At 39.7% G+C, this 26672-nt stretch overlaps 1 protein-coding gene across 1 annotated transcript in view; it reads left to right on the top strand.

The window, feature by feature from the left end:
- The first annotated feature begins 3114 nt into the window (after positions 1–3114).
- Positions 3115–26672, top strand: part of LOC106081349 (protein transport protein Sec24A) — a 32475-nt gene continuing 8917 nt past the window's right edge. The window contains exons 1-12 of the mRNA XM_013243238.2: positions 3115–3416; positions 6700–7490; positions 10252–10961; positions 11021–11123; positions 11196–11322; positions 11846–11955; positions 12028–12259; positions 12318–12475; positions 12543–12768; positions 12837–13090; positions 13165–13533; positions 13603–13832. Of these exons, the coding sequence (XP_013098692.2) occupies positions 6753–7490; positions 10252–10961; positions 11021–11123; positions 11196–11322; positions 11846–11955; positions 12028–12259; positions 12318–12475; positions 12543–12768; positions 12837–13090; positions 13165–13533; positions 13603–13832 (3257 nt within the window). The 5' untranslated portion in view covers positions 3115–3416; positions 6700–6752. The remainder of the gene's footprint in view (positions 3417–6699; positions 7491–10251; positions 10962–11020; positions 11124–11195; positions 11323–11845; positions 11956–12027; positions 12260–12317; positions 12476–12542; positions 12769–12836; positions 13091–13164; positions 13534–13602; positions 13833–26672) is intronic.

Raw genomic sequence — 26672 nt, 5'->3', positions numbered from 1 at the left:
TCAGCCATGAAATCAGGTTTATTTGGGATTTAAAAATAAATCCTGCAAAAAGGAGCCTTATTTTTGTATGGTAAAACCTGCTAAATAGTACAGGATTTAACACTTAAATCTCGAAAAGGCCATAACTCCGGATTTAGCTGCCAATGTTAACGTACTTTTATGGATCGGAACGAGATTGTTCACATTTGGAGCTTGAAGAGGATCGCTACTTCTTCATACTAAAGCAGAGTTTTCGGTTCAGCTTAGGAATAGTTGCGAAAAACTTTTAACCAAATATTATAATTTTTTTAACATAATGAGATGCAATTTTTCATTAATTTTTCTCAATCTTACATTTATATTACTGTAGGATTAATGATTTTTAAGTGCTCTTTTTAAGCCATTAGCGTAAATGCTTGCCAGTTGTTCATGTGAAAAGCCGAATAGAATACCAACCCTAAAGAATTTTGGTAAATTGCTACTGGCAAAATACCCGAAAACACCTGTTATCTATTATCATATGTTAACATATGGTAGTGGTTACGAATAAAATAAAACATAGCTATGTATGTACTTTATGTATACACAATATCAAGACGCATTATATAAGGTGGCTGCAAGGCGTATTTAATAAGGTGAACGCATCGGCGAATTGCTACAACAAAGCATTTTTTTGGGAACTTGATATGTCAAATATTTTTTAATCAAGGCGAAGAAAACTCGATTCACGCTGACATTTAAAATTTTTGGCAAATATGTTTCGACCAATCAGAGCAAGAAGAAAGAAGTTTATTAATTTTTGAGTGCGAAGCAAAAAAAAAACCCACATTTAAAAATGTTCAAAATTCCTCCATTCAAATTAGCTCCAGAAGCTTTACTGACAATACTCTCCAGAACATTAAGGTCCGTACTGTGTTATGTTCATTGCTGTCACGAGAAGCTTAGCTGCGAGCTACCGGGCGCGTCCAAAGTTTGCGGATATTGGAATGCTCCATATGGAGTAGCTGCAACGGTAGTCGCGGAGAATCAGCGGTATCGAGCGGAGAGTCTCAGTGAGAGACCGGGCGGCACCAACTCTTCCAGAAGTACTGAGTGCTTATAATACCCGATAGGATAAGGCGAGTTATTGGCGTCTTTTAAAAACGATCGATAGGATCGGTCCTTGGGACCGGAACGAGCTTGTTCGCCTATAGGAGCCTGACGAGGATCGCATACTCCACATGAAAATATGGCTACTAACACAACAACAACCCACAAAACCACCAAGATGGCAGGTTTAAATAGTTTTCATACGTTTACGGTAGCCGCAGATAGCTACCAAGTGAATGCTAATAAATGTTTCAAAAGTAAGAATGTGATTAGAACTCAATCACCACAAGGAGGGGTTGTGTGCCTATGTTTGGCTCTGGGATATCTGTCGGATTTGCAGGTCATTGGAAAAGGACAGTTAAAGTTTGTTGGCTACGAGGATGACGTTGTCATTATTGTGTGTGGCCTTATACAAATTTAAACTTCAAATAAATATTTTATAAATTGATTTCTGCGTTTGTTGCTGTTTTGCTTTTGTTTGTCTAACAACTTCAACGGCTATCAGCTTCTTTACGGGAACTAAGGATCTATTGCGTCGCCCACGAAATAGATTCAAAAAGCGCTGAAGAACAAAGACAAAATTTATGGCGGTACAATGCCAGATAGTAGAACGAAGAAGATAAGAAGCCAACATGCGTGACAATAATGGGATCCAGGCGGGATGAAGAAGTTCCCTCCATGGCCATTTCAGGCTCCTATTGCAGTCAAAAATGGCGAAAGGACTAAGTGCCTGAAAATAAGTTAGACAGAAGAAAACGTGTTCATTTAGCCATAACTCTGAAGCAATTCAGGCAGTGTCCAATAGGTACTCAACCGTCAATGATAAGTAAGTCCGCCATGTGACCAGAATGATTTCAAAGTCTTAACATTGCAATTTCTTGTTAGAAGCCCTGTCAGAAGTGAGAGCGATAGCGCCACCCCATATAGGACAGGTCCCCTGAACACACCAAATTAGTTCATATTGGTGAATAGCACCAACTTAATCATTCGGGGGTTTACGTCAAGCCCATTGGCCAATCTTGGCAGCATATTATATGCTCTCTAAACGGCCACATACCAAGATGAATTCGTCATCCTCGTAGCTAACAAGCTTAAGCCCCCTCCGTTTCGAATGACCTAAAAATCCCACAATTATTAAAGAGCCCCAAAAAGGGTTACAAAAACCGTCCTGAAACTCTAGTAACAATATTCCTATTGGATCCTTTTACTAGTGGTGCCCTAATTATCCTGCCCATCAACATAGTATGAACTCAATTCAGGAGGAATCCTCATGTCCACCAAAGAGTCATGCATTTGACACATGTAATGTGTAGTTCCTGGTTATAATAGAGACAATTGCAATTGAGCTAGAACTATCCTGGTCTACCGTGGAAGGTTAAATGCATTATTGGTAGCTAGTTTACCGCTACAACAACCTAGTGAAAACTATTTAAACCTGCTATCTAGATGGTTTTGTCTGGAGCTAATAGGAAATTCAAACTTTAAAAATTTTTTTTTTCTTGCTCGACACTCAAAAATTAATAAACTTCTGATTGGTCGAAGCAAATTTGTCGAAAATTTTAAATGTCACAGCAAATTGAATTTTCTTTGCCCTGTTTACAAATTTTGACATTTAAGTTCCCAAAAAGAAGCTTTGTTGCATGACTCAATTTCCCGGTAGTGTACCGTTAACAGTTGAATAAAATTTTTTTATGTTTAAGAACCATAACACACAGAAACAACGAAAAATGGCACGAACTAGTAACATAGACAAAATCAGAGTTGCATTAATCACTGATTTTGACGGAAAGTGCACCCAATATTTTGTTGTTGGGCAACTGCCACTACCTGAATTAATATATCTTGCTTTGTTGTAGCAATTCGCCGATGCGACCACCTTATAAATATATGTATATGTATTTTAAAATTGGTTTCTACGCCAAAATATTATTTTCTGTACACTCCTACGGGAGCACCCTATATTAGTTTGACGTTTTCGTCGTTTAATTTTATGAAGATTTGGCAACGCTAAATTTTGGCAATAGCAAATGCTGAGCTGTCAACGATAACTCTTTTGGCAACACGAACATTTCGAGAGCTGAGTTGTCATTTTGCTAAATGGAAATTATTAATTTTCCAAGGAAAAGTATTGAAGAAAATTAGGAAAATAGGTGGTGTTTCGTGCGAGAAATCTTAGCAGTGAAAAGTTGGAAATAATCTGCCGAAATTTGATTTGAAGCTTAATAACAATTAGTAACGACAAACAAAAATTCGCAAACTTGAAAGGGAGGAGACGGTGATTGTCGTTCTCGAACTTTGAAACCCAATTGTAAAATTATAAGGATTCGTATAGTTCGGTGCTAAATAAGGTAGTGGATCAATGACTTAACATAAGATTCGTAAAGAATTAAAAAAGCCTCGCATTAATTTTAATCGAAATCTAAATAATATCTGTGTGCTTATACATTTGGCATTGTGTGGCTCTGATGCACATTCCAATTATCATCGTATTTTCTTGGGTCGCCTCTGTGTCGGTGTGGTTGTGTGCGAGTGTGTATTTGACCACCCCGTGAATTTGCGTTTTAATACGTGCCAAGGAAATGTCAAAATTTAATAAAAAGTAAAAAATATGACGGCGACTTCATCTGCCTGCTGCGCTCATACGTCACGGAGAATGTAGCAGCTTGGCCCTAACTAAAAAGACTTCAATGAGGTGTGATCGTTGGGCCTTAGGGTCAATGCCTCATCCAATGTCCAATGAAAGTGTGTAAATGTGTAAATAATTGAATGCTTTCACAAACAAAAGGCTTGAAGTTCTTCATGTATGGGTCAATATTGCATCAAAATAATGGCTTAATTTCGGATATCGGGACATTGAATTGATTGCTGTGCAATGATTCGGTATTCAATGTACGCTAGCAATGTGTATTTTTCTTTGTTGTCTACCAGTGGTGATTGTTTCGTTTTTTGCCATATCTGGGTCAATATCAAGACGCTGTGAATTTCCGTCCCATGTCAATAGTAATAGTAAAGCATAGCCTACTTCCGATTATTATTGGTGCTTCTTTTTAATTTTATCTCTTTTGTTTTTATTTTAATTTTTTTTTGTGTTTTCCAATGAGCAAAGCACATAACATACTCGTCCAAAGTATGGTACAATGAATGTATTTAAAAGTTGAATGATCTGTGCGATATGTGCTTTGATGTTGTACCACATCAAAGTATTTTCTTATATTTTTTAGAGCTTGAGTGCAATGGAAGAATTTTCTGATAAATTTCAATTGTTTGGATTGTTGCTGTCGCAGTGGAACATTTTAATTTCATCTATTAAAGCTCCATGGTACCTTTTATATAAATGTCAACAAAGTCGATATTCGCCATGCACGTCCGTGCGTCGAGCGCAAAATAAAGAAAGAATAAAGCAACCGCTGGAAATTTTGCATTAACACTCGTTATTGACGTAAGCTGATTGGGTTTGTGAATGGGCCAAGTCGGTCCATGTTGTCATAAAGCTCCCATATAAACCGATCAGCCGATTTCTTATGCAATTTGGCTAAAATTTTGCACAACTTCTGTTACCTAATCTATCTCCCATACAAACTTTATGAACTTCTACCAACCTGCAAACCACAGCACCAGCCCACACTTTATTTGAGCGACCATTGTAGAAAATGCCCAGCTTACCAAGAGGTTTCCACAGGAGTAGGTATCGGTATTGAGTGGAGAGTTTCAATCTCTTGCTTAAATACTGAGTGCCTGAGATATTCTATATGACAAGGCCTATGGACCGGAACAAGCTCACCTATGGAGCTTGACGAGGATGGCTTACTCCACGCGCAAGTGTGCCTAAAACAAAATTAACAGCAAAGTTTTCATAGCTTGAAATAACAGCGATCCGTTCCTAAACTTGGTTCTTTTAACCAGTCTCGACCTCCAATAATCCGGTGCTCAAGCCTTCTGCGCCGCCAGAGGCTTCAGGCGATCGTCCCTGTCTCGATGAACCCATACAATTTAGACCCTTCCGAGTATAACAAAAGTCACGGGAAAAGTGGCTTACGTTTTCCGCAGACCAGGGATTTATTAACGTGAAAACGGCCAATCCATCACCAAGAAAGAACTACTTTGGCAAATAATACGTCGAATTTTGAGCATGGCATATGGCTCCTCTATTAGGAACCTCAGCCTAAGTATTCATTCTTTCCACCCTTTTGTTTGTCTTCTTGGAGGGTTTCTTAGCAGATTCTGAGCCAAGCGCCGCACTTTCAGATACCACCACTGGTGGTATCCCCGGCAGGGGATAGCTGTGAGCACCACACAGGCTGGAACATTGAGGTCCTTCTGTGTGGTATTCATTGCGGTCATGAGAAGCTTAGAGGCGCGTCCACAGGTTGCGGATAGTGGAATGCTCCATATCAGCGGTATCGAGCGGAGAGCCTCAGTGAGAGGTCGGACCTCACCGGCTCTAGCAAAAATACTGAGTGCCTATGAAGCTCTACACGACAAAGCGAGTTATTGGCGCCTTGACATAACCAATGGGCACCCTTTTTCCGCAGCGATCGGTCCTTTGGACCGGAACGAGATTGTTCAACTACAGTAGCTTGACGAAGATCGCCACCTCCACATGAAAGTGTGGCTGTAACAATAACAACCACTGGTGGAGAAGTTGCGACTTTATTGACAGCCCTCCCCGACTCCACCACAGGAGGTTTGCCGTACCTTGATCATGTACAGAAGTGAAGTGGGCCAAGGAGCTTTAATTTATTCTCTACGTCGTGGTTAGTACTCTTGTGTCGAAGAACCGCTCTCCAACTGAGCCTGACTAGCCCACTCTCCCTATGTGTGGCGTGAGACTCGCCGTTGCCGACAAACCTTCGTAGGTTAGAGCAAAACCTTTCATTCGATTTGGTTTGAATTGTTCTTATCTGGCAGGAGCCCCTTACTTGATACGTTAAGATCCAGTACACTCTGCCTTGTGACAGTAGAGACTTAAGCCGACATATCAAAAGAGAGAGCCGGGATCCACGTTACATCCCGCAATCATTTTGCCCTATTATCTACCATTTTGAAAGCGAAGTATTGGCATCGGACTCTTTTGTTCTGAATGATTTTTTATATTCTCGTTTCCCTTCAATAAGCCATCAGTAATTTTTATGCAATAGAAATATTGGTAATTTTCTTTTAGTAATTTCATGCTTTCCGTTTATTTAGATGCACCCCAAGACCATGATGACGCCGTGCATAATTCAGCTTCCGAGTTTTGACTTTCTTTGCATTCCTTTGGCCACTTCTGCATATTTATATTTATATATTTCATTTTATCTCTGCAGATATGGAACTTTTTGTTGAACGATTGTAATATACAAAGTTGTTAGCTTCAGTTAAAATCAGACACTGATTTTTGATAGTAGGTAATATTATGACTAACTACCTGTGCCTGAGTTGATAAGATTCCATGTGCGATATTTTCATCCAAATTTACATTGCTATAAACCATGGCATGCCATTCCAATCTTTAATATTTTTTAATACCATCTCAAAATTATACATATGTAATTTGCAAGGTCATGGTCTAATGAGAGTGATAAGATAAAGAATTTGAACATGTGGTAACGAACGATTGCCTGATGTTAGTAAATTGTTTTCTATTTTCAGATATCGTGTGTGGTGTCGGAGTTTCTATGTGTTAATATATCAACTATAAAATAATGTCATTTGCAAATAATAATTATGGTCCACCACCGGCCATGGGGCAGTTTAATGTGGTCAATGGTATGCCTCCGGTAGGTACCAATCAAATGGGTATGCCACAGCAGCCACAGCCACAACAACAACAGCAACAACAACAACAGATGTCACAACAACAACAGCACGTGCCACCAAAACAACCACAACAATTTCCAAGTATGCCGTTAGGGGCAGCGTTAAATGCTAATATGAGCAAATTTATGCCGCCGTCAATGGCATCAACACCTTCGAACACTTTGCCCGGAAATTATGTACCATCGGCAATCGCGAATGGTGCTCAAAGACCTGCGTTGAGTCAACCACCTCTAGCAAGTAATTTACCACCTCATATGAGAACGCCCGGCGCGATTAATGGCCCTTCCGTTGGACCAAGTGCAATACCAAATGGAAGTAGTAGCAACAATACTGCAAGTTCTTCGAGAACAGCTTCTCCATCAATTCAGTTGGCACAGCAGCAGCAACAGCAACTACACCAGCAGCATACTCCATCTACCCAAACACCGTCATCCACTCCAGCTGTTCCTTCCTCAGCCATAAACACTTTAAGCGGTAGCATTCAAAATTTAAACATTAATCGTATTAATGGCTCTATGCCGCCACCACCGTCTACGTCGTCATTGACATCCCAATCAATGCAAACATCGCAGAAACTAACACCTGCACCCATTCAACCACAGCCTCTTGTAAATAGTTTTCAGGTAAGATAAAGGGGTTTCTACAGCACATGTGCTGTCACTTTCTGTATCACCATGACTTTCCTTATTTTCGTCAATTGCTAATAGAGCGCGCTAAAATCGGCATGTATTCTCATAACTATTGAAAAATGTTTCATAGATACATTTGTCTACATGTATGATCGATGAAATAAGAGCTTGCTCTGCATTTTTATTCAAAAATCCATATTTAACATTAATCGTTTTGACATACCTCACGAAAAAATCATGATTCACTAATGAAAAGCCTTTTTTCGGCGATATAAAAATCTTTTTAGGTTACATTTTGTACGTGACACTCTTAACCCCAACAGTTTTTAAATCCTTCATCATAGGACTCACCATTCCGTTTCTTTCTAAACATTAAAAATAAAAATGTACAGAGTACCTGTTTTAAAAAAGTTTAATTTAGCAGAACGAACCCTAGACTGTTGGTAGTCGCTTCTAGGTTTCGCTTACTAGTATCACAAATACGCGAGAGGTGAATACTGAGGTGACTGCGATGGTAGATGGAGAAATGATTCCGACCATCAACTGTCCCATAATAGTTGGCGTCACATTTGACAGCTCTTACACATTTTCCCCACATGCCACAGCAATTTGCGATAAAGTAAAAAGTAGGAGCAAGGTCCTCAAGTCACTTGCTGGCAGCACTTGGGGTGCAGACAGAGAAACCTTGTTGACCACATACAAAGCAATTGGCCGGTCTGTGGTAAGTTATGTAGCGCTAGTGTGGTCTCGTCAGCTCTGTGGAATAATATTCAGATCTGTTAGAATGCCGCCCTTCGAACTGCGACGGGCTGTCTCCTCAGTTCTCATGTGGACCGCCTCAATCAGGAGACAACGATCCTACCAGTGCGAAGACATAACTACATGCTGTCTAAGCATTACCTTTTGGGTCGTTATCGCAGACACCATCCAAATCATCATCTTGTAGATAGATATCCACCGCCCAGAAGCCTTAAGGTAGATATACATGATCTAGAGCGTGAGGATTAGCGCTACAATAGAGAGAACCTCGAGATCACAATCCCATGGCAGCCGGTTGTACGTACCGGATTGACCCGATGAAGTCCTTCATCGGCAAGGGCTACCTCCTCAGTGTACAATACACTGCCACAACAACAACCTCTAGATCAAGCGGCATATCAAGGAGGGATATACAACATTCATGCAGACACGGTAGCAGATGCGGTAAATGGCTACCGGGTGAATGTAGTCCTTGGTGAACGATCGCCTCCCGTTGCATCTGAAGAAATTGACCTCTCCCGGCAAGCCAGAGTAGTTCTGGCTCAATTACGTTCCGGCAGCCGCCTCAACTCCTACAGAGCAAGGATTGATGCCGACGTGCAAGATGTATGTCCCGATTGTAACCAGGGACCGCACGATACACGTCACCTGTTAAACTGCCCTGCCAGGCGCACTCGACTTGGACTCAGATCCCTGTGGATGCACCCCATTTTAGTCGCAGAGTTCCTGGGTCTTGACACTAAACAGAATCAAGCAGACGAAAGATAGAACACAACAAACTGCTACAACCACAACAATGGCAATTCTTTTTGGCATGGCATATTCTTTATTGAACTATTTTTAAGAAACTTTTTTTTACGATTTTTCTCATGTTGAATATATAAACTTGACACACAAATATTGATTTCGTTAATATCAAACAATCAAATATCCGTTTGTAACACCTCAATATTTTTATGAACAATGCGAACACATTTTTTTCCGACCGAGGGACAACATTTCCTTGACATAGGAATATCTCCCGTTAAGAGTAGATCTCTAATGTAAATTTAGATTTAGCACATCCCAAACATATGATATAAGGTGGATCCTCTTCAACAGGGCGAAATCCACAAGGGCACCACAAGATTGGGACGTCTATAAGACTGAGCAAAGAAATTACAAGGGCCAGGTTAGAAAAGCTCAGAACAAATCTTGGATGGAATTCTGCAGATCCGTGGAGAATTCTTCTGAGGCCTCTAAGCTAAGAAAGATCCTATCCTCGAAATCTATTACGGGGGTATATATTCAGAAATCAGAGAATGTGTGGACAATGCCTTGTGAGGAAACACTAGAACGACTCGTTGATACACACTTCCTGGGAAACTCTCCAAAGGACAACGTGGCGCCATTCGGCATTAGCCGAAGGTTATTGAGGTAATTGTATCTGAGTTAAAAATCCTTTGGGCGATAAAAAGTTTCGACTCCTTTAAGTGGACTCTATAAATTGGTTCCTTGACTTAGGGAGATATACTCTGCATGTATCAGAGAGGTTGATAGAAGTCTCAGGCATTGTATCCATCATGCCAGTTCATTGTCTGTCATATCAGAAAACATGCTAACAGATTGAAGGTTGCAAGAAACAACTTTTGCAGTAGCTGTAAGGAAAAAGAGACTATAGAACATCTGCAGGTAGTTAGAAGGAGCTCCACTTAATTTTTTGCGGATGTGAACATTCGCAATATGTTGGGCTTTGTAAAGCAATCTGGATGGTTCAACGGTAGGAAATAGAGGGCAACTTCCGTCTCCTATTCCTTTGGTATTACAGTTGATGAAGGCGTCTGTGTAAGTCTGATGACAGACTGCAACTTAAACCAAACCTAAAATTACATGTTTAAAAAACATGTTAAAAATAATAATGGTTCTATGTAAAAGTATTTCGACAGTTTCCATCTTATTAATTTGATATTTGTAGCTTTTGCTTTTGTGCGGATTAAAAATATGCTTTCTTTTACAGAATAATTTCAAAACAACTGCATTAAATTCACAGAACGTCCCGAATGTGGCTAACCCAAATCAGGGTACTCCTGGAATTCCGAACAATCGTCCTCCCCAGCCACAACAGATGGTGAATCAGCAAAGGCCTCCGATAAGTGCGTACAGTTCTCAAATACCTCCGGCCATGTCGAATCAGCAAAATCCTTCACAAAATGCGAATTATCCTACCGCCAATATGGGCGGCCAATCCGTTGCTGGAACATATGCCCCACCTTCTATGAACAGTACAATGCATCAGAATCAACTGAATAATAACCAACAACAGGTACAAGCTAGCACTGGCCAACCTCAGATGGGACAACGAAAGCCAATGTATCCTGCAAATCAACAACTGCCTCCCATGATGCAGCAACAATCTCAACCCCAACAACAGCCGTATTCCGCAGCATATAATTATCCTCCACAGCAAATGAGTGCTGCCAACCAACAAGCAGCTGGCACATTCAATGGCCAACCAAATAGTGGTCCTTTGCAATATCAAAACCAAAGCCAGGCCTATCAGCAGCATTATCCGGCGGGCAGCATCGTCCAACAGGGATTTAACCGTTTGTGGGGTCAAGACACAATTGATCTCATGCAAAATCGGCATATTTTGTCTCCTGCTACGTTGGTACCGCCAAAAATCGTTTTGCATAATCAATTTCATGAATCTATCAATTGCAATCCAAAGTAAGTTGTGAATAAATCAGTTTTTGCCAATTGATATCATACATATAACTTAATTCTAGTATAATGCGATGTACGCTAGCAAAGATTCCCGAAAGCAATTCTTTGCTACAAAAGTCACGTTTGCCTTTGGGAATTGTTATTCATCCATTCCGTGATATAAATGTGAGTATCGCTATTCAATATATTTAATTGCTCAAAATATTCAATATATATGCATTCCAAAATTTCGTTTAGAGCTTGCCGGTTATCCAATGTCCAAATATAGTTCGTTGTCGCTTGTGTCGTACGTATATAAATCCATTTGTTTATTTTGTGGACAGCAAAATGTGGAAGTGCAATTTGTGTTACAGAGTCAATGAGTGTAAGTATCGAAATTTGTCTGACCAAAAATCGGCTATGGCCTCTTATTTTCGTTAGTTTGTAGTCATTGTTTCTTGTGTTAGTTTTGAAGAAATTATAATTCCAAATAAGAATTTACTGCCAACATTCTCTATAAAAAGAGCATCACATAATTTTTTAATTCCAAGAAAAGTAGATCGTTTCTTTGTCAGAAATTAAAAGTTTATTTTGACTATGACATGACATGAAAAAGAAAGCTGTGTTGAAAATATTAACCGCATTTGCTACAGCTGATCAAAAACGGCAGTGTCACAAGTCGCTTGCAACCATGACCAAACTACACGAAATTCGTTTAGAATTATATCCGCAACCCCCTTACTGGCCAAGCAAAGTAAACAACTAAAGACAAAGGTATAAATTGTAACACAGAAAAGGACATGTGTTTTGTTTTGGGTACAGGTTTAGAAAATTTGTTTACTTTCATTTTAATATTTAGTATAAAATGTTAATTAATTCGAATTTTCTTTTTCCTGGCTAAATTATAGTGCCTGAAGACTTCCAATTTGATCCTGCTACAAAAACGTATGGTGATGTAACTCGTCGGCCAGAAGTTCGTTCGAGTACAATTGAATTTATAGCGCCTTCGGAATATATGGTGAATATCTAAGCAGCGTAACAGATGAAATGTGTGTTTTTTTGTATTCAAAATGTTTTTTTTTTTTGCTAGCTACGTCCACCACAACCTGCAATATATTTATTCTTGTTCGATGTCTCTATAATTGCCCAACAATGTGGGTACTTGGAAAATGTGTGCGCGATGTTAACAAAACATTTGGATGATATGCCTGGAGATGCTCGCACTCAGGTTGGCTTCATTGCATACAATAGTAATGTGCATTTTTATAGCATGGCAGACGGTTACAATCAACCGCACGAGATGACTTTGTTGGACATTGATGGTAAGCGAGCTACTTAGATTACGTCGACAACCATATGATTTAATTATTTCTATTAAAGATCCATTTTTACCACGCCCCGACAACTTGTTGGTTAATTTGAAGGAATGTAAAGAACTCGTTAAAGATTTGCTAAATCAATTGCCAAATCGCTTTGCTGAGACACACGATCCGGGTTCGACTCTTGGCGCCGCCTTGCAAGTTGCTTTTAAATTAATGGTAATTGAAAACTGCATTTGATGTTATCGGTTTCTTTGTGGCGTTCTTAAGTCGTTTACAATTCTAGCAAGCTTCAGGTGGACGCATTACAGTGTTCCAAACGTGCCTTCCCAACAAAGGTCCCGGTAGTTTAGAGCCTCGCGAAGATCCCAATAATCGGTCGGCCAAAGATGTTGCCCATCTCAATCCAGCCACGGATTTCTACAAGCGATATGCGTTGGAGTGTTCAGGCTACCAAATTGCCGTCGATCTTTTCCTATTAAATCAACAATATAGCGATATGGCCACAATTTGTATGTTTTGTATTATTTGCGATAACACCAAATGTAGGCTATAGCAAATCTTTTCCATATCTCCCTAGCTGGCATAAGTAAACATAGCGGTGGTTGTGTCCATCATTTTCCACTGTACCAAAAGACTAAAGCACACCTTGTAGATTCGTTAAAACATTGCTTTAAACGTTATTTGGTGCGCAAAATTGGATTCGAAGCCGTTATGCGTATTCGGTGTACAAGAGGGCTGCAGGTGCATACATTCCATGGCAATTTCTTTGTGCGTTCTACAGATTTATTATCGTTGCCAAATGTTAATCCCGATGCCGGCTATGGCATGCAGGTATGTCAATCCGAAATGTTTATGGAGACATTTGAGTGTATAGTTTGCGCATGTGTATAATTTTTTTCTTTCAGATTTCCTATGAAGAAAGTCTTACGGACGTTAAAACCATATGCTTCCAAGCAGCTTTGCTCTATACGAACAGTGAAGGCGAACGTCGCATTCGAGTGCATACTATGTGTTTGCCCGTCACAGCCTCATTACCCGAAGTGATGCATGCGGCCGACACTGAAGCAATAATTGGTTTACTTTCCAAAATGGCTGTTGATCGGTCAATAACGTCAAACATATCCGATGCCCGGGAAGCATTCATTAATGCGACTGTTGACATATTGAACGCCTTCAAAATTGCACAAAATTTACCCTCTGGTCAGTCGGGTCAACTGATAGCTCCACGTAGTTTGGCTTTAATGCCCCTTTATATTTTGGCCTTATTGAAGCATGTAAGTAAAATTGTTTCACAAACATCTGTGTCCGTTTTTGTATATAATGTTGGCGTCTTTTGTTTGCAGCCTGCCTTCCGTGTTGGTACAAGTACACGTCTTGATGACCGTGTATATGCTATGGACTGCATGAAAACATTACCTTTAGACCAATTGTTAAAATTCATATATCCCGAATTTTACAACATAGATATCATATTTTACAACAACCAGAACGCAAACGTTAATACTGGAGCCGAAGTGGATGACGACGACGACGATTTGCCAGACGTTCTGCGCTTGCAACTATCAGCCGAACAGTAAGTATTGATATCTAGTAAACACAACTATGTTAGTAACCACATCAATGTGTTATGTTACAAAGGTTTTCTTAGTTGAACTGAAATTTAACAAAAGCTAAATTAGGAAAATATTAAATTTGGCACGTCGACACTTTTTAAAAGGTTTTATAAAACCATTAACATTTTTTTAATAGTCGGTAAAGAACGTACTGAATGGTACCATTCAGTACGTTCTTTCTTTACATAGGTTAACTATGACACCCTAAGAGGGGCAACCAAATGACTTTTAGAAAAGTGGGTTCCAGAAAGTAGGAAAAGTCTTATTGGTCAACAGGTCTTATTGGTTTTGGTCAACAGCGAAGAGCGAACAAAATTTCCCACAAATGATCGTGATCTTGAAAAAAAGGTCAGAAAAATATCGTACCTGTGGTAGGACAAAAGGTACATGGCATTTGGCACTTTCTTTACAGGCAAATCAAAATTTGAGATACAGGTGGATATTACCTGTATGTGTAGTGCGAATATACGTTTTTCTGTTGATGTTTTAGGCGTCAAGGTCCTATAGGTGAGCAAACTCGTTCTGGTCCAAAGGACCGATCGCCAATGGGAAAGGGTGGCCATTGGCTATTTAAAGGCGCCTGTAAAATGGCTTGTTTTAGTTGACAGCGAAAGAAGGAAGCTAAAATTATGAATGGAACAAAAGATTGGCATCTTAAAATATAATTTACAAAATCGCACGCAAAATTGGAAAAGGTATATTTATTGCTACATTTGGTTCGGCTGGAGCTCTTTGGCATACGGGTTCACTGACTATTTACTGACTATTTTTCTATGCTTAACTATTCGCTTTAGTGCGGATATAAATCCGTCCCATGCCACTATGGACATACACGACTTGTTGTGCGCTCGAAATACGAAAAAGTAACCTCGAGAAAGAAAATATGAGTTAGGAATTCAGTGCCACTTACAAAATCCATACCACGCCCTTAAGTACCGGTGTCGGTTAGCTGCGAAAGTCGGGCAATGACATAGGAAATGTTCCAACGTCTCATTATTTTCCCCGCATTCCCTACAAATGCTATCACTTGCCGCACCAATTTTGATTTTTGTTGCTTTGCTTTGAACCTTTTTATTTTGACACTTTTATCGATTGTGGCAATTAGGGTATCAAATGAAAAGAAACTTTGACCCCAAGTTTGTTGCGGGTCGCTCCACTCCTGCAACACCCCCAACGGGACAATAAGGGTATCAAATAACCTGAAGCGTACGATTTTGATACAAAAGTTTGGCACCAACTATCACAAAACACCCCCAGCAGGGCATTTTTACCGATTGAGGCAATATGAGTATAACATGAAAGGCATTCAAAAATAGAGTACGATTTTGATATACAACTTTGGCGCCATGTGTAAGGGGGTCGTCCCACCCCAAAAACACCCCCAGTAGGACATATGTACCGATGAAAGGTATTTACAAATAGAATATGTTTTTGATAAAAAGTTTGCCCCCAAGTATCAGGGGTCGCCCCAACCCCAAAAACACCTCCTATATGCTTTTTAACCGATTAGGGTTGTTTAAGCGTGTTTAGCTTATACAGGTTGTTGTTGTTGTTGTAGCAGTTTATTGTGTACTATCTTTCGTCTGCTTGATTCTGTTGAGTGTCAAGACCCAGGAACTCCGCGACTAAGATGGGATGCGTCCACAGGGATCTGGGTCTGAGTCGAGTGGGTCTGGCCGGGCAGTTAAACAGGTGACGTGTATCGTGCGGTCCCTGGTTACAATCGGGACATACATCTTGCACGTCGGCATCAATCCTAGCTCTGTGGGAATTGAGGCGGCTGCATCTGCCGGAACGTAATTGAGCCAGAACCACTCTGGTTTGCCGGGGAAGGAATGTTGTTCAGACCCGCTTGATATGCCGCTTGATCTAGAGGTTCTCTCTTGTAGCGCTGGACCTCACGCTCTAGATCGTGTAGATCAACCTTAAGGCTTCTGGGCGGTGGGTATCTATCCACAAGATGATGATTTGGATGATTTCTGCGATAACAGCCCAAAAGGTATTGCTTAGACAGCATGTAGTTATGTCTTCGCACTGGTAGGATCTTTGTCTCCTGATGGAGGTGGTCCACATGAGAACTAAGGAGACAGCCCGTCGCAGTTCGGAGGGCGGCATTCTGACAGATCTGAATATTATTCCACTGCGTGTCACAAAGTTGACGTGACCACACTGGCGCTGCATAACTTACCACAGACCGGCCAATTGCTTTGTACGTGGTCAACAAGGTTTCTTTGTCTGCACCCCAAGTGCTGCCAGCGAGTGACTTGAGGACCTTGTTTCTACTTTTGACTTTATTGCAGATTGCTGTGGCATGTGGGGAGAAAGTGTAGGAGCTGTCAAATGTGACGCCAAGTATTTTGGGACACTTGATGGTCGGAATAATTTCTCCATCGACCATCACAGTCAGCTCAGAATTCACCTCACGCGTATTTGTAGTGAACAGTGTGGCTGAAGATTTGGTGGCGGATATCTTCAGATTTCTTGCAGCGAAATATGAGGCAAGCTCGTTGAGGTAGACGTTCAACCTATCGCAGATGTCATCAATGGGTGGGGGGCCTGATGCCATGATCGTACAGTCGTCCGCATATGATACGATCTCTATGCCGTCTGGAGGAGGTGGGATAGAGGATAGGTAGAGGTAGAGCCGGAGATATCACCCCACCTTGGGGAACTCCCTGTTTCACTCTACGGTGTTTTGACTTCTTATCCCTAAATTCCACAAATGACTGGCGGCCACACAGATAATTCGCGACCCAACGTTTCAGGCCTGGCTGGAGGGACGTGTTGGCGATGTCCTCAAATAATTTGTCATGGCTGACCGTGTCGAATGCCTTCGATAGGTCCAGTGCCACGAGGACCGTCCTATCACATGGCCTGGGTTGATTGAAGCCACGGCAAATGTGTGTGGTGATGGCATGCAAAGCTGTTGTTGTGCTGTGCAGTCTCCGAAATCCGTGTTGATGCTCGGCGAATGGAAATTCTCCTACGAGGCTCGGGAGGAGTAATGCCTCAAGCGTCTGAGCCACTGGTGAGAGAAGGGAGATCGGTCTGTACGACTCCCCCAAACTCGGGTCTTTACCAGGCTTCAGTAGCGGGATCACTCTGCCCATTTTCCAGACATCGGGAACTATAAGAGTGTTCAATGACAGGTTAAGGACAGTGGTGAGGTACTCAACTCCAAGTAAATCCAGATTCTTCAGCATCAATGTAGAGATTCCGTCGGGGCCCAACGCCTTGGAAGGTTTGGCGCCACGGATGACATTCGTAACTTCGCCCACGGTAAATTGTGATGGCTGTTCATCGGCCATCCTTGCCCTGTCTCTCTCGGGATGCACAATAAATTGACGGTTGAACAACCTGGCGCATCTCTTCGGATCAGTCACGGTTAACTCGCCAAAAGTGACTGAGGTCCTGTCGTCCCGTCTACCGGGGTTCGAGAGAGACTTAACAGTGGCCCACAATTTGCCTGCACCGGTGCCTAAGTTACATTGCTCCAAGTGTTCCAGCCACAAATTCCGCTTATGTTCGTTGACTACCCTGTTTATTTCCAGATTCAGCTCGCTGATTCTGGGGTTAGCGGGGTCCATAGCACGAATCCCATCACGCTCGTCTGCGAGTACCACTGCTTGCGCCGGGAAATTGGGTCGCACTTGCGGTATTCGACCGGCTGGTATAAAGCGAGCGGCTGCTGCGTTGATGATGTCTCGGAATTCCCTCTCGGCCACAAGCACATCAGAGGGGGGTGGCAGTTCATTGAAGCGGCGATTGGTATACTCTCTGAAGCCAGTCCAATTGGCCTTCTTGTAATTGATGAACGTCCGCCGCTCAGAGGTTATGAAGTCGGGTGGTCGGTTGATGGTGAGGATTATGGGGAGGTGGCCTGACCCCAAAGAGATGACGGCTTGCCAGGATACGTCACTCAGGAGATCAGGGGATGCGATTGAGATGTCTGGCGAGCTGCTGCACCTCCTCGTAATCCTAGTGGGGGCATCCTCATTCACCGTGCAAAACGTGGAGCTATCTATCTGCTCTGCCAAAGCTATGCCACGCTGGTCGTTACCTAGGGGAGAATGCCATGACGAGTGATGTGCATTAAAATCCCCCAGAACCAGACGACTATGGCCAGATAGCAACCCACTTATGTCGGGGCTGTAGGCCTGGCCATTAATCGGGACACAGCTACCAACCGGCGGTATATACACGTTGTATATCTCTATCTCGGCAGTAACAGACCTGACTGCTACCCCCATACATTCCATGTATGGGTCACTAGCGTCAAGCGCAGGCGAGATAGGTCTATACTGCACGGAATGGTGTATAACGAATCCCCCACCTCCATTCCTTGAGCGATCCTTACGTAGCACATTGTAGCCGTGACAACTGTGCAAGCTGCAGGTGTTAGTCAGCTTTGTCTCCTGGATCGCTGCGACCGATATGCTCTTCCGACTCATAAAATCTACAATCTCATCAATCTTGCCTCGCAGTCCATTGCAGTTTAACTGCAAGAACGATACATTTCCCGACACTGGCCTGGCAATAGTAGGGCTAGGGTGCTGTCGTTGCATAAATTGCCGTACGGGAGAGGTCGGGGGGTCACATAGTCCGACGACGAGGACGCCGAAGGCGACGACGCTTGTGACCCACTGCTGGCTATGTTCGCACAGCACCTAGCGACATAGCCAGTATGACATACATATACAGGTGACATACATATACGAACAAAACATAGCTCGGAACTATCAAACTGTGTGTGTTCGCGTACTCAAAAATTTGTGCAAATTTGCCCAAATTGTTATTGAAAGTCGTTCGCGTACTTTATTTGCCAGCAGAAGATAGCGGGAGAGTGCGTTAAAGTGTTTTTTTTTATTTTGATTTCGCTGCCCTTTACGAATGTAAATTATTTAATAAACTTGTATCTACAAAGTTACTACAAATGCAAAATGCAAATTTTGCCCATTAACATTCCACTTAGGAACAGGGGCAAACTTCTCACATATCATTGAGTGCAGTCTGATTCAAGTTTTTAAGCTCAATGATAAGGGGCCTCATTTTTATAGCCGAGTTAGAACGGTGTGCCGCAGTGCGACACCTTTTTGGAGAGAAGTTTTACATTGCATAGTACCTCACAAATGTTGCCAGCATTAGGAGGGGAAAACCACCGTTAAAATTTTTTTTTGTCTCGCCAGGATTCGAACCCAGGCGTTCAGCGTCATAGGCGGACATGCTAAACTCTGCGCTACGGTGGCCTACACCGCTACAGACCACTATAATCCGTAACAAGGTCATTCAAGGGTAAAATGGGTATCAAACGAAAGTAGTGTACGAATTTAATATCAAAATTTAGCACTAGGAGTCTGGGGGTTTGCCACGCCTCAAAAGATATTTTTACTGATTTGGGCAGAGGTATTTGAAAGAAGAGCACGTATTTAATATAAAACCTTGGCTCTACGTGTCAGGGAGTGGTCGGTCTTAGAAAGCGTTTGTGAGCAGAAGTCATCAACATTTATTCATCTTCTGTAACAGCAATTTTTCCAATATTCAAAAGATCCTGGAGACAGCATATCGGTGCATATATCGAAATTGCAGAAAATTTCCAAACAATTAAGTGATTTAGGTGAAAAGATAACTGGCAACATGCTGATAACCGAAATCCTGATGATGCTACCGAATGAATACAGACACTTGTTCGCTATGGCAAGCAGCTGAAACTAGTAAGCGAACGTTGAAAATTTTGTCAAGTCGTCCTATGTGTGAAACAATGTAGACTGGGTGTTCAACCGCAGAAATCAGCGACAAACCATAAGAAAGCACATGGTAATAAGAAATACGTGGGACCAGATGTTACCAAGAAAGGAAATTGTTTTCATTTTGGCAAGACGGGTCAGGGGAAGAGAGACTGCTCAGAACGAAAAAGATTTAACGCACAAAATTATGGTTAAGCTTTAATGAATGATGCTTGTTAACTCGGACGAAAGTGGAAATTAGCATGTCGATTCGGGGAAAGTGATCACATGTGCAAAAATTTAAGTTGGTTCCAAAATTATATCACATTTCAAACACCGAAAAGCATTTGAATTGGTAATGGTACCGTAATTCCAGCATATGGTAGAGTAGACACTTTGATTGAGGGTTTTGATTGCAAGGTTTGGAATTCGAAGCAAATACTCGGTGTTTTTATGTTCCAGATATAAAATTGAATTTGTTTTCAATAAATACGTGCCTTGAGAAAGGATTTTAATGCAAGCAGAAGCAAGTCAATGTATTTTACATACAATAGGAAATAGCACTGAAAGGAATGAGAAAGCTTTTGAGTTATTGATAAAGGTGAAAATTCCATCCATTGGTGTGGCTAATGCAGGGAAGATTAATAACTTACAAGTCTGACGTGAAAGATTGTGTCATCAAACAAAGGCGCACGTAAAAGAAATTTTTTAAAAAGTATGACATTTAATGATTTCTCTTGTGACGGCTGTGTAATGGGCAACACCGAGAACCGACACCGGGAACCATTCAAAGATAATTTAAAGAGAGTCAACCAGGTGGCCTGTTTCATACAGATTTATGCGGACCAATGCAATAACTATCCCTAGGAGATTCACGAGATATGCTATTATTTAGAGATGACTATACGACTTATAGTCACGTTTACTGCATCAAAGCAAGTCTGAAGTTCCAGAAGTCTTGAAAAGTACTTGTCTTAAATGAAAGCAAAAACAGGAAGAAAAGTTCGAACGATTCGTTCTGATAATGGGTCCGAGTTTGTTAATAAGCAGATATGTGAAATACTTTGTTTAAATAAAGTTAATCACCAAAGAATAGTGCTATACACTCCGGAACAAAATTGTGGTCGGGCTGAAAGGGATGTGCGGTCAATTGTTCAAGCTGCGAGGTTCTTGATTCATGGCAAAAAACCATCTTTGAAATGTTGGGATGAGGCAGCTAATAACGTCGCATATACACTGAATAGGACAGGCCGTAGTTATAAGACCATGTACCATATGAGTAATGGTTTGGCAACATCCCTGATATTAACAATCTGCACATATATATATAATAATAATAATTTCTTTATTCACCAACATATTTCTTTACATTACAATAGATTGCTGATCTGTAATTACAGTTTGGTAAAAAAAGAAAGTAAGGTATTAATAGACAATGGCTCTGTTATAAGCCGTCTGTCATATATATAACTTTTCATGCCTTCTATACGGAGTTGTACTCATTTACTAGAAATTTCCTGTAGGATAAACAAGTTTTTAAGTATGAAATTAGCTGTCGCCAATTGTCAGGTTCACGGCCGTCTAAGATGTTGATCATGGTTTCCTCAGATAGCACAGCAGATTGGAATATTGTAATTCTAAATTCTCTCAAAACAGGACACTCTCCAAGAAAGTGCAGTAATGTTTCATCTCGATTAAGGTTGCACATAGAACATTTTCTTTCCTCGTTTTCTGCATTAAATCTGTTGGCATTCAGGTTGATCAATCCACATCTTGCCTTAAAGACCCAGGAAATTTGATCGCTAGAGTAAGAATCAGTAAAGTACATTTCTCCCATTCTATAATCTAAATATTTGTATATTCTAGATTGGCTTTGATATTTTAACTTCAAGTTTTCATAAAAGATATAATGTCGTTGACTATTAACCAAGCATGTGCTGAATAAATTCCACTCATATTCATTCGTGGTATTTGGCCATTGTACGTTTAATCGTTGTGCAGTTCTTTTAATATCTGATACCCAAAATCCTTCTTCTTGCAGTAATAAATTAGTTAGCTTTCTTGGTAAACGAGTTTCTTGATATTTGTGCATTATTTGGTGTATGTATTGTAGATGTAGATTTAGTGTATATAAATGGCAACTTTCAACCGCGGTCTCGAGCATGAGTGCGTAGTTAGGAGCAAAACAGGGCACCTTCAGTATTTTCTTCAAAAAATAACGTTGTAGTTTATCAACCTCGTCAAAGTGAGCAAATCCCCATACTTGAGCAGAATATGTTTGTATTGCCCTGCAAACGGCCTGGTAGATTTTCCATTTCATGGGAATATTGACATCTTTTTTTCCCAGAAAGTTAGTCCATGTGGTATTTATTGCCATCTTTGACTGGTTTGTGCGATTTTCTACATGCTTTAAAAATGATAGCTTTGGTGTAAATGTGACGCCTAGATATTTATACTCGTTTACAATTCTAATCTCATTTCCATTATACATCCATTTCTCTCTTGCGCTAAGCCTTCCTCCCTTTCTGAATATGAGTATTTCAGACTTGCTCATATTGACTTGTAAGTTCCACATTCTGCAGTAGTTTTCGAGGTTTAAGATCATGGTTTGCAGTATATGTATATCATCTGCTAGGATAACAATGTCGTCTGCATATAGCAAAAGTCTTATGTTCAAATTTTTGATGTATATTCCACCTTCTAAGTGTTCATGTAGATCATTTATATATAGAGAGAATAGCATTGGCGATAATAGGCATCCCTGTTTAACACCCGAATCAGTTCCAAAATATTCCGAAAGTTCCTCTCCTGTCCAAACCGCATATTCTGTGTTGTCATATATATTCTGAATCAGTTTTACGAACTTGTTTGATACACCAAGTTGAGCCAGTTTGTATAAAAGTGATTTTCTGTGAACATTATCAAAAGCCGCTTTGAAGTCCACAAAAAATGCGTATACTTTTTTATTTTCCTTGATTTTAAGGCTCACAATAGATGCTAGATTATAGATGTTATCAACAGTGGAATAACCTTTTCTGAATCCGGCCTGATATTCACATAACACCTGATGATGATTTACCCATTTACATAGTCTTTCGTTTAGGATACCCATCATTATTTTTGCCAAGCAGTTCATAAACGCAATTCCTCTGTAATTTGAAGGTTCTGACATATTTCCTTTTTTATGTATCGGGAATATTATAGTCTTATTAAATGCATTATCAATATCTCCAGTATTTAGAATTTTGTTGTATCTAACTACTAATTGCTTATGGAAATCTTCTGTTGCATATACAATGTGTTCATATGGGATTCGATCCTCTCCTGGCGCTTTATTCATCTTCAACTTTCTAAGAACACTTTTTAGCTCTACCAAACTGCACATATATGGTTCTACTATTTATGTACATATTCCTAATGAAAAACGAAGTGAGTTAAAAGATAAATCTAAAAAGTGATTTTTTGTTGGCTTTGAACAAAACTGTAAAGGGTATCGCATATGGATACCAGATGAAAAACGCATAGAAATACCACGAAATGTCATTCTTAGCGAAAAATAAAATTTGTGTGCTCCCAAATGCGAAAAGAAGGATGGAAATAAAAGGCGAGTGTATCTGATTTAGTTTCAGGAGCATGGTGAGAATACTTTTGAGGTTATTTAAGAAACAGGAACAAGATCTGAAGAAAATCAGCAACAAATCGCTGAGTCAAATGCAGAAGTTTTAGCAGTGCTTGAAGAACAAGTTGTAGAAAATAGCAAAAAAATATATCATTATACAAAAACAAATGAATTAGGAAAAAGTACAGTTAATAGACCGGGTTGTCGAGCGAGGTAATTGTATAACAGAGGCGTTTTCGCAATACGATTCAAATACGATATTCTAACGCACTGACCTTGAAGCCATCACACCTAATATGGTTGAAAAGTCTTTTAACCAAAGACAAAACGCGTCTCCATGGCGGTTGGTGTGTGTTGCAATCTCTGGTTTTTCTTTTCCATTTGCAAAGAAAATCTCGGATCATTGAGCTCGTCTCGGAAGAGAAACAAACAAAAATTGGAAACAATGCTATTTCTAATAAATGGGAGTATAAAATCAAGAAAAACATAGATAATTCAATCGTACGTTTTAAAGCTCGTTTAGTTGTTCGAGGGTTTACTCAAAAATATTGGTCAAGACAATGAGGACACTTTTAGTCCAGTTGTTAAATTTACATCAATTAGATTGATAATGGCATTGTCAAGAATGTTTTATTTTCACCTGACTCAATTCGATATAAAAACTATATGGAAAACAACCAGCCGGATATGAAGATGGGTTTGGAAAGGTCTGCAAGTTGCACAAAGTCTATATGGACTGAAACAAGTCTCCAGATGTTGGAACAAGCATTTTTAGACATGTTAAATAAATTTAAGTTTAATGCCAATGAAGAACTATTTGGGAATTGAAATAATTCAAGAAAGAAATAAGATTCAAATTTCTCAAACGTCGTAGGCAAAGAATTTGTTGCGAAAATTTAACATGGAAAATGCGAAACCAGTAAATACACCTATAGAAGATAATGCAGGTCTAGGACAACTCACAAAAACAATAAGATTCCCATTTCGAGAAGCAATTGGTTTACTGATATATTTAGCAACTGTAACAATACCAGATATTGATTTTGCTGTTTCATATTTAAGTCGTTTTTTAGATATGTATAGAGAAGAACATGTTACAGGAGTAAAAAGAATTTTGAATACGTATGTAGAACATTTACTTATGGAATAACTTTCATATAAGATTCATATTTCTCAAACGTCGCATGCAAAGAAGCTGTTACGAAAATTTAACATGGAAATGCGGAACCTGTAAATACACCTATAGAAGCTAATGCAGATTCAAGACAACTCACAAAAACGATAAAATTCCCATTTCAATGAGTAATTGGTTCACTGATGTATTTAGCAACATGTTACAGCGGTTAAACGAATTTTTAAATACGTATGTGGAACATTAGCAGTCATAATTTTTGAGAAGAATGAAGGTATTTCACTGAAATGTTATACTGACTCCGATAATGCTGGAGACTGCGAAAAAAAATAAAATTCAACAAGCGGATACGTTGTGACTCTTGCGGGAGGGTCAGTTTCATGGTTTTCTCACAAACAGTCGATAGTGGCTCCGTCTACAACCAAAGCGGAAGGAGTCAAAGAAATAAAATGGTTGAAACGATTTGTGGTAGAACTTATTGCGAAAAAAAGATTTATACACCAAAAATGTATTTGGATAATCAAAGTGCTATAAAAGCGGTAAAAACCCCACAGTTCCATAAAAGAACAAAGCGCATTGAAGTGAAATATCATTATTTACGGTATTTAAGTCTATGAAAGCAAGTTCTTTGAATTAACATATGTTCCAACAACAGAGCGATTGGCGAATATTTTCACTAAACCTCCAAAGAACCACCAATTCAGCGATATCAAAGGAAATTTGAATTTAAAAATTGAATAATATAAATAAAAGTGGAAGTGTTGGAGAAATTTATTTTTATTGTTCGTATCCACTTTATATTAAAATACATTATTGTATGCTACGGAAAATATTTCAAGTAGGCTTTGTAAATTATTTTTCTTAGTATACATTTTTTCTCAATAAAATATGTTGGTCTTTGCAAATTCTTCAAAAGACAAACAAGCTTTTTGAAATTTCTTAATAATTTTAAGTTGTAAGCATATTACTTTTAGAAGGAACGGATAATCTTTATCAACTTTTTTATTATTCGGAGAATTTTTAATCAGATTTGCAATTGGTAAAGAAATAGTGCCACAATTCCAAAAATGCCGACGATGTCTGGATTGATAGTTGTTACTCCAATATCTCATAAACCGTTATAGATATACAGCGGTCAAAAAAAGTATTCATCATTCAATGTTTTTTTTTTAATAAGTCTACAAAAGACAATTGGAATAAAAACATATTAAACTAATGATGCAGTAGTGCTTGTGTGATATATATGTACACAGTTTCATTGTTTTTAAAGAAAAAAATAGTATTTATTGGAACAAAAAGGGCCATTTTACAGCTGAACACAAAAAATTAAACAAAAAAAGTATTCATCATTGCAAAAAAACAAAAAATAAATAACATAATTTAAAAAAATTAATACTTTGTTATTCGACCACCGCGTCTTATAACTTCTTTTAAACGGTTTGACATCGATTGGACTAATTTAGCGGTTATATTTTGGTCTATATTAGTCCATTCCTCCATTATCACCTGTTGCATTTAACTCTTGCTCGAAAAATTGCGCGTTCTCAATTTGCGTTCGAGATGTTCCCAAAGATGTTCAATTGGGTTCAAGTCGGGACTTTGAGGAGGAGTTTTAATGACTTTGGGGCAGTTATACAGCATCCACATCTTGGTATTTAAAGCAGAATGTTTGGGGTCATTATCTTGATAATATTGAAAGTTATTACCAAGCCCAAGTTTTACAGCACTATCTTTTAAATTCCTCTTTAAAATGTCAAGGTAATACTTATGATCCATTACTCCATTAATAAATTCAAGATTTCCCGCTCCTGAAGCCGCCATACACCCCCAAACCATTAAACCACCTCCACCATGTTTTACAGTAGCAACTGTGTTTCGTTCTTCAAGCTCTGTATTTGGTTTTCTGTACACTATGACCTTTCCATCGCACCCAAAAAGATTAAACTTGCTCTCGTCTGCAAAAATGACTGTTTTCCAAAATGATTCGGGCTGTTTTACATACATTTTTGCGAAGTTTAGCCTTTTCACTCGGTTTATTTTATTTATAAAGGGCTTCTTACGTGCAGTTCTTCCTCTGTAACTATGCCTTTTGAGTGTATTTCGAATTGTTTGTGTAGTAACTTCCTTCCCTAAATATTCCATAGTGTTTTTACGAAGAATAGTCGCATTTGTCTTCGGAGTTTTCTGAACTTGCCGCACTAGCCAACGCACATCTCCAACTGAAAGTGCTTTTGGTCGACCATATCTTGGTTTATTGTCAACAGTTTTCGTTTCTGTCCACTTTCTGATGATGGATTGTATAGTAGATCGTGGTCTATTTAATATT

Source organism: Stomoxys calcitrans, chromosome 5 (genome assembly GCF_963082655.1).
Source record: "Stomoxys calcitrans chromosome 5, idStoCalc2.1, whole genome shotgun sequence".
Classification (NCBI taxonomy): domain Eukaryota; kingdom Metazoa; phylum Arthropoda; class Insecta; order Diptera; family Muscidae; genus Stomoxys; species Stomoxys calcitrans.
This window is presented reverse-complemented; position numbering and strand designations above follow the sequence as displayed.